We start from the raw sequence: 8910 nt of genomic DNA, 5'->3' as shown, positions 1-8910 counted from the left end.
CTTTAACGCTATTAAAGAGATTTATAGAGTAAAGATTTAGATTTTATTTATTGTGTCAGTAATTTGAATTTTTTTTTAATTTTATTCTATTATTTTGACAATTTTGTCAATTTCTGAAATAGTGAAACTTCACTAGAAATGTGTCAATTTTATCCCAAAATGTAATTATTTCTTTTTTTTAAATATATGTATATATTATATTTCACTTCAGATTTTCTGAGAAATTTGACTTTTGCATCACAATATCTCAACATATGATTTTATCACAATCAGTACCAATAAAAAAATATAAATTAAATCATATTTAATCATATTTAATCATCACCCAGCCATGATTTTACCCCCCAAAATGTGAGAGAAATGTAAATTAATTGCATAATTTGTCACTATAAAATAAAGCTCTTATACTTTTACTTTAGTGACATTTTGAACACAGGACTTTAATTTGTTAAATTTGTTAATTCTAAGCTGTGATATTAATCATTTTACTTCAGTTAAAGTATTTCTTGAAATTAAAAGTCAAACTTCATCGTGAAAACAAACGAGATGAAAAGAGAAGCTGTAAAGTCGTCAAAATTATTAAATTCTGTGTGAATCTCTAATCTAAACTAAAACACCGACATCTTTACACAAAGTTTAGTTTTTATATTAAAACAGATTTGAAACAATGTGAACTGATCTTTTTCTGGAGGGCAGATTTACAATCATCGCAGGTCGATTAGCACCGTGAACCTGCAGGAACAAGCTGCAGGTCTGAACATCATCACATCAGCAACTCAATCAGGACGTTTCCACAGACGGGACGCTTCCTTTAGGGAGGATTATCCCTTTAAACCAGCAGAGACGAAGCAGTTTGTTTGTTTGTTTGTTTGTTTGTTTGTTTGTTTGTTTGTTTGGCTGAAAACCATCAAACCAAAGATTCAGTTTCTCTTTTGTTTTAGTTCACAAACACGTTTTCTGTCTCGTCAGGTTAAAACAGAAACATTTTAATAAAATCTGATCCTGTTACCAGAAACAGAGAATCAGAACCAGAGGTCTCACTCTGATCCTGTTTCCAGAAACCAGAAACAGGAGGTCTCACTCTGATCCTGTTTCCAGAGACCAGAATCAGGAGGTCTCACTCTGATCCTGTTTCCAGTAACCAGAAAGACAGAACTAGAACCAGGAGGTCTCACTCTGATCCTGTTTCCAGAAACCAGAAACAGAGAACAAGGACCAGGAGGTCTCACTCTGACCCTGTTTCCAGAAACCAGAAAGACAGAACTAGAACCAGGAGGTCTCACTCTGACCCTGTTTCCAGAGACCAGAAACAGAGGACCAGAACAAAATGTTCAGCTTGTCGTATATTTTAGTTCACAAACACTTTTTTTCTGTCTCGTCAGGTTAAAAAATAAACATTTAATAAAAATAAAAAAAAACAGTTAAAATGCTTGTGAGGAGAAACTTTCCTCAGCTCAGCCCGGAGCGATCGATCAGCTGATTCATCGATCGGTGGATGGATGATGATGATGATGATGATGATGATGATGGATGATAAATGATGGATGGATGTTGTGTGCTCCTCCCGTTGCCGTGGCAGCAGGCGGTCACGCCGTGGAGAGCTCCACGCCGCTGTCACAGACGCCGCTGTCGACCCGGACGTCCACCTTCAGGTGGAGAGCTTCTCCTGCAGACGGAGGAACAGCTGAGTGACTCCACGCCGCCAGGCCGGCGCTCTGACTAACGCTCACGTGACCACACTCACCGCTCGACTCCTTGGCCGCCTCCTCCTCCTCCTCCTCCTCCTCCTCCTCCTCGTCGTCATGGCGACGCAGCGCCTCCTCCAGGACGCTCAGCGCTCTGCAGTCCCCCACTGACCTCAGACCAGCCAGCAGGTCACACACCGTCCCCCCTGACACCTGCCAGGGGTCAAAGGTCATGATGAGACGTGGTAGGACGATTATTCCCAGAAAATATCACTTTTATTATTGTTAAGCTTGTTTTGAGATCATTTTATGCAGCTCAGATATAATAATTAAGCATAATAAGCAATGAACTTTTAATTCTAAAGAATATTAAACACTGGAATATAAATGTGGAGAAACAATATCAAAACATCTTTAATGAATAAAACATAAATAACATAAATAAAAAAGACTCTCAGGCTCTTAATAAATACATTAAAAGGTGTAAATAAATATGAAACATTTTGGCACTTTGACTGTTTTACATCTTTGTTTTGCATTTATTTCAATCTTTATTTCTATAAATATAATATATATATACATATATATATATATATATATATATATATATATATATGTATATATATATATATATATATATATATATATATATATGTATATATATGTATATGTATAAAGACACCACGGTTTTGGAATTAGTCAAAAAAAACTACTTGTATGTTTTTTTTTTCAGATCTTAAAAGTTGGAGATCCTAATTTTCTAAATAATTGTATTTATATGTCAACTGTGTGTGTGTGTGTGTGTGTGTGTGTGTGTGTGTGTGTGTCTGTGTGTGTCCCTGTGTGTGTGTGTGTGTGTACCTCGTAGCTGTCCAGCAGGGTCTTGGAGGGGGAGGGGCTCAGCCTGAAGGCCGTGTTGAGGATCCCTAACCCCAGACTGTGAGCCAGATTCTCCCAGCATCCTTCACTCTCCAGAGCTCCACAGAGCTGCTGCTTCACCTCCCAGTTCAGACTGGACAGGTCCCCTACACACACACACACACACACACACACACACACACACACACACACACACAGAGACACACACACACACACACAGGGACACACACACACACACACAGGGACACACACACACACACACACACACACAGGGACACACACACACACACACAGGGACACACACACACACGGACACACACACACACACACACACACACACACAGATATAATATAATATAATATAATATATATAATATATATAATAGTTGATGTATCATGATGATGTTTTAATAAAACAGATGTTTTGAGTGTAACAGATGTTTTGAGTGTAACAGATGTTTTTAGTGTAACAGATGTTTTGAGTGTAACAGATGTTTTGAGTGTAACAGATGTTTTGAGTGTAACAGATGTTTTGAGTGTAACAGATGTTTTAGTGTAACAGATGTTTTTAGTGTAACAGATGTTTTTAGTGTAACAGATGTTTTTAGTGTAACAGACCTTGAGGAGGAGTGAAGTTCCTGTTTGGAGACTTTGGTTCGTATTCTTTACCGTTCAGCAGCTCCAACACCTGGAAACACATCAGGAAGTACACGCTCTTATTCTGAAAGTCACAAGTCAATACCCATGGCCAACCTGAGAGCTGGAGGCCCAGGCTTTTATTGTGAAAGTCATATGTAAACAGGAAATACACATGTCTAACCTGAGAGCTGGAGGCCCAGGCTTTTATTGTGAAAGTCACATGTAAACAGGAAATAAACATGTCTAACCTGAGAGCTGGAGGCCCAGGCTTTTATTGTGAAAGTCACATGTAAACAGGAAATAAACATGTCTAACCTGAGAGCTGGAGGCCCAGGCTTTTATTGTGAAAGTCACATGTAAACAGGATCTAAACATGTCTAGCCTGAGAGCTGGAGGCCCAGGCTTTTATTGTGAAAGTCACATGTAAACAGGAAATAAACATGTCTAACCTGAGAGCTGGAGGCCCAGGCTTTTATTGTGAAAGTCACATGTAAACAGGAAATAAACATGTCTAACCTGAGAGCTGGAGGCCCAGGCTTTTATTGTGAAAGTCACATGTAAACAGGAAATAAACATGTCTAACCTGAGAGCTGGAGGCCCAGGCTTTTATTGTGAAAGTCACATGTAAACAGGAAATAAACATGTCTAACCTGAGAGCTGGAGGCCACGCTGAGAGGAGTGGAGCCTGGGATGTAGCCTTCATCTTCATCCTCCTCCTCTTCATCACAGCAGTCATCATCTCTGAAGAACAGAGGCTCAAAGTTCTCCTTCTGAGGGTCAGCTCCTGGAGGAGGAGGAGGAGGAGGAGGAAGAGGAGGAGGAGGAGGAGAAGAATGAGGAGGAAGAAGAGGAGGAGAGATGATGAACCTCACTTAAAAAAATCCAAACTATCCCTTTAAAAATCACACACATTGTTTAGTTCAATGTGTGTGTGTGTGTGTGTGTGTGTGTGTCTGTGTGTGTGTGTGTGTGTGTGTGTGTGTGTACCTGCAGCCATCAGCAGGGCGGTCAGCTTGATGGAGCTTCGTCCTGCAGCGATGTGGAGGGGGGTGGAGCCGTTAAAGGTGAGGCAGTCCACCTTGGCGTTGCCCTGGAAACACACACACACACTCTGTTAGACCCTGCTCTGTACAGGTGAAGCCTCCTCTCTCTGAGCTGTGATTGGTCGGTACCTCCAGCAGCAGGCAGCCGGCCAGCGACACGTTGTCGTCCTCGGTGGCGAGGTGGAGCGCCGTCCGCCCGCTGCTGCGCTCCTGAGCCTCCACGCTGGCTCCGCCCCCCAGCAGCTCCCGCAGAGACGCCAGCTGATTGGACCGCACCGCCAGGTGGATCGCACACAGACCTGAGGACAGAGGGTCGTCATGGCAACAAGGTTTAAAACTCACCAGCAATACATTCTACAGAAAAGGTCAAAGGTCACCACACAAAACATTCACACATGAGAAAAAATTCACAAATTTACCAGAAAAATTTTTTTGTGTGTGTGTGTGTGTACCTGCTGTGTTTGTGAGGTCCAGCAGCTCTCTGACCTCCTGGTGCTTCAGTAGAACCTGGACCATCCCTCCTCCTCCTCCTCCTCCTCCTCCTCCTCCTCCTCCTCCTCCTCCTCCTCCTCCTCCCAGCTGGGACGCCAGATGGAGCGCCGTGTTGCCGTGGCGATCAGTCAGAGTCGGGTCGGCGCCGGCCAATAGGAGAGCTTCGACCGCCTCCCTCTGCTGGGTGATCACAGCCAGGTGCAAAGGAGTCTGGGAAACAGAGTTTACAGAGTTACAGCGGGACTGTTCCTTTAAGAAAACTAGCTCTAGCATAACTAGCATCCTCATTACCTAACTAGTAAACATCCTCAATCACTAACTAGTAAACATTCTCGCTTCCTAACTAGTACGCATACTTGCTCCCTAACTAGTATGCGTACTTGCTTCCTAACTAGAAAACATTCTCGCTTCCTAACTAGTACGCATACTTGCTCCCTAACTAGTATGCATACTTGCTCCCTAACTAGAAAACATTCTCGCTTCCTAACTAGTACGCATACTTGCTCCCTAACTAGTATGCGTACTTGCTCCCTAACTAGAAAACATCCTCGCTTCCTAACAAGTACGCATACTTGCTCCCTAACTAGTATGCGTACTTGCTCCCTAACTAGAAAACATTCTCGCTTCCTAACTAGTACACATACTTGCTCCCTAACTAGTATGCGTACTTGCTCCCTAACTAGAAAACATTCTCGCTTCCTAACTAGTACGCATACTTGCTCCCTAACTGGTATGCATACTTGCTCCCTAACTAGTATGTATGCATACTTGCTCCGTAACTAGTAAACGTCCTTGCTCCCTAACTAGTAAACATCCTTGCTCCCTAACTAGTAAATGTCCTTGCTCCCTAACTAGTAAACATCCTCAATCACCAACTAGTAAACATCCTCTATCACTAACTAGTAAACATCCTCTATCACTAACTAGTACACATCCTTGTTCCCTAACTAGTAAACATCCTCAATCACTAACTAGTAAACATTCTCGCTTCCTAACTAGTACGCATACTTGCTCCCTAACTAGTATGCGTACTTGCTCCCTAACTAGAAAACATTCTCGCTTCCTAACTAGTATGCAAACTTGCTCCCTAACTAGTATGCGTACTTGCTCCCTAACTAGTATGCATACTTGCTCCCTAACTAGTATGTATGCATACTTGCTCCCTAACAAGTATGCGTACTTGCTCCCTAACTAGTATGCATACTTGCTCCTTAACTAGTAAACATCCTTGCTCCCTAACTAGTAAACGTCCTTGCTCCCTAACTAGTAAACATCCTTGGTCCCTAACTAGTAAACGTCCTTGCTCCCTAACTAGTAAACATCCTTGCTCCCTAACTAGTAAACATCCTCAATCACTAACTAGTAAATATCCTCAATCACTAACTAGTAAATATCCTCAATCACTAACTAGTAAACATCCTTGCTCCCTAACTAATAAACGTCCTTGCTCCCTAACTAGTAAACATTATTATTTTCCCTACTAGTTAAGGTTTAGTGTATGTTTCGGGTTAGTTTACCTGGTAGAGGTGGTTCCTCATGTTGAGCACCTCCTCTCCAGGGAGAGCAGCAACGACCTGAGTCAGACTCCTCAGCGCCTCCTGCTGGCTGTGGAGGACGGCCAGGTGGAGCCCACTGGGAGACAAAGTAACTATTAATGTATTATAAAATATAAACTGAAATAAATAAAGACAAGAATAAAGAGCTTTTACTAAACCACCAGAGGTGAAAGCTCGTCCTGTTTAGAGTTTAAAGTGATTTAACTGACGTGTCTCCGTCCTCGTCCTGAGCCGCCATCAGGGGGCGCTGAGCAGCCAGCAGGTACGCCGAGTCACCTGTCACCGAGTACTGGAACAGAGCGTCCAGCTGCCTGCTGGTGGCCTCGGACAGCTGCTCATCTGAAACACAACCACATGTTCACAGACAGGAACTTCTCTTTTATAGTTCAATCTCAGGATTTATCAACAAGAAAATGACAAATTTACTAGAAAAAAAATTACGAATTTACGAGGAAGAAGTGACAAAACACAAGGTTTTAAAACTCACCAACAATACATTCAACAGGAAAGAAAATTTGGCACATTTAGGTGAAAATTTGACAAATTTACGAGAAAAATTTGACAAATTAACGAGAAAATTTTGACAAATTAACGAGAAAAAAAAAATCTGAAATTTATGAGAAAAAAATCACAAATTTTAAAATGTTTTTTTTTTTTTTACAAATTTAAGAAAAAAAGGAACACATTTACGAGAGATAAGTTACAACTTTACAAGATAAAAAAAATACTTTTGAGAAAAATTTGACAGATTTATGGGAAAATTTTGACAAATTTACAAGAAAATTTGACAAATTTAAGAGAAAACAAATCACAAATTTACGAGAAAAAGTTTAAACTTTTCAAGTTAAAAAAAATCACAAATTTTAAAGAAAAAGACTGATGAATTTACGAGAAAAACGTGACACAAGACAAAAAGTTATAACTTCAGGAGAAAGTGAAAAGCTCTGACATAATGTGTCTGTGTACCTGTGTGTGGTTCCTCCAGACTGGCCCCTCCCCCCTCAGAGCTCGGCCCCGCCCCCAGACCTCCCAGCTGGGCCGAAGCTCTCAGGACGACCTCTGACCCCGAGTCGCCGCCCGGGTCATCGCCGCTGTCGTCTGCGGCGCCGTCGCCCCCAGACGCTGAAAAAACATCTGCTGTCAGTCTCTTTTCATTTCCTACTTAATAATAATAATAATAATAATAATAAAAATAATGATTATAATAATAATAATAATAATAATAATAATAATAAAAATAAAAATAATGATTATAATAATAATAATAATAATAATAATAAAAATAATGATTATAATAATAATAATAATAAAATAATAATAATAATAATCTTTCAATCTTTCAAACTTCTTTTATATTCAAAAGATTCTACAAAAATCCTCCAGATCAAATTTTTTCGACTCTATTCTTTTAATTAATTCAATATTTTCGACTTTATTCTTTTTCTAAATGTGACCCCAATACTCCGTCGTAATTTATACAGTTTATTTTGTTAAATAATACATTTTTTCCATTTTTTGTTTTTTTTTGTTGAATTAAATTCAAAACTAAAGAAATGCCACTGTTAAAAAAAAAAAAAAAGTATAATAAATTCAATTAAAAAATAATTTTTTTGTTTTTGCAGTATTTGTGACACTTTGTTATTGTTTCCTATTTTGTTCCTTGTTTTTCTTACATTATCCTATATTGTGATTGTTTTGTAACTTTGGAGCAATAAATAAAGTTCTATGTTATCTTATCATAAAATCCACCCGTAGATTTCAGGTTATTCACCGTGTTTGATGGCTGCGCCTCCTCCAAGCCCAGCCGAGTACCCCGTGGGGAAACCTCCTCCCCCTCCTCCTCCTCCTCCTCCCCCGACTCCTCCTGCTCCTCCTGCTGCGCTGTAGTTGTAGGTGGTGAATCCCTGGAAGTAACCTGGAGGAGAAATCAAACACACATCAGCTTTACAGAAAACTCTCAGTGACTCTCCAGGTTCTCTAGACTCTGTGGCGCCTCCTCCTCCTCCTCCTCCTCTTACCTCCTCCTCCTCCTCCTGCAGAGCCGGGGCCTCCTCCTGCAGCAGGACCTCCTCCTCCTCCTCCTCGGTACAGACCTCCTCCTCCTCCGTGACCACTGAAGTCCTGGAAGTTTGGCAACGTCTTCTGTCTCTTCCTCTGCACCTCCTCTTTATCTACACACACACACACACACACACACACACACAGGTACATGTTTATCAGGTGACCTACCTATGATCTGGGGGCGGGGCCAGGTGTGGGCGGGGCCACGGACCTACCTATGATCTGGGGGCGGGGCCAGGGACCTACCTATGATCTGGGGGCGGGGCCAGGGACCTACCTATGATCTGGGGGCGGGGCCAGAGACCTACCTATGATCTGGGGGCGGGGCCAGGGACCTACCTATGATCTGGGGGCGGGGCCAGGGACCTACCTATGATCTGGGGGCGGGGCCAGGGACCTACCTATGATCTGGGGGCGGGGCCAGGGACCTACCTATGATCTGGGGGCAGGGCCAGAGACCTACCTATGATCTGGGGGCGGGGCCAGGGACCTACCTATGATCTGGGGGCGGGGCCAGGGACCTACCTGTGATCTGGGGGCGGGGCCAGGGACCTA

The 8910-nt window shown here is 42.0% G+C and overlaps 1 protein-coding gene across 3 annotated transcripts in view; it reads right to left on the bottom strand.

The window, feature by feature from the left end:
- Nucleotides 1–1116: 1116 nt before the first annotated feature.
- The window catches only part of nfkb1 (nuclear factor of kappa light polypeptide gene enhancer in B-cells 1), a 41683-nt gene continuing 33889 nt past the window's right edge, over nucleotides 1117–8910 (bottom strand). For 2 of the 3 annotated variants that reach the window (XM_059346987.1, XM_059346988.1), the window contains 12 exons: nucleotides 8313–8465; nucleotides 8066–8209; nucleotides 7261–7416; nucleotides 6504–6633; nucleotides 6256–6370; nucleotides 4699–4948; nucleotides 4376–4545; nucleotides 4191–4293; nucleotides 3854–3987; nucleotides 3183–3252; nucleotides 2547–2710; nucleotides 1117–1898 (listed from right to left, as the gene is read on the bottom strand). In XM_059346987.1, coding sequence (XP_059202970.1) covers nucleotides 1587–1898; nucleotides 2547–2710; nucleotides 3183–3252; nucleotides 3854–3987; nucleotides 4191–4293; nucleotides 4376–4545; nucleotides 4699–4948; nucleotides 6256–6370; nucleotides 6504–6633; nucleotides 7261–7416; nucleotides 8066–8209; nucleotides 8313–8465 — 1901 coding nt within the window. In that variant the 3' untranslated portion in view covers nucleotides 1117–1586. The remainder of the gene's footprint in view (nucleotides 1899–2546; nucleotides 2711–3182; nucleotides 3253–3853; nucleotides 3988–4190; nucleotides 4294–4375; nucleotides 4546–4698; nucleotides 4949–6255; nucleotides 6371–6503; nucleotides 6634–7260; nucleotides 7417–8065; nucleotides 8210–8312; nucleotides 8466–8910) is intronic. The other variant, XM_059346989.1, reaches the window with a different exon arrangement.

This window comes from Centropristis striata, chromosome 12, assembly GCF_030273125.1.
Source record: "Centropristis striata isolate RG_2023a ecotype Rhode Island chromosome 12, C.striata_1.0, whole genome shotgun sequence".
In the NCBI taxonomy this organism is placed as follows: domain Eukaryota; kingdom Metazoa; phylum Chordata; class Actinopteri; order Perciformes; family Serranidae; genus Centropristis; species Centropristis striata.
The sequence above is the reverse complement of the archived record's forward strand: the minus strand, read 5'-3'. Positions and strand labels throughout refer to the sequence as shown.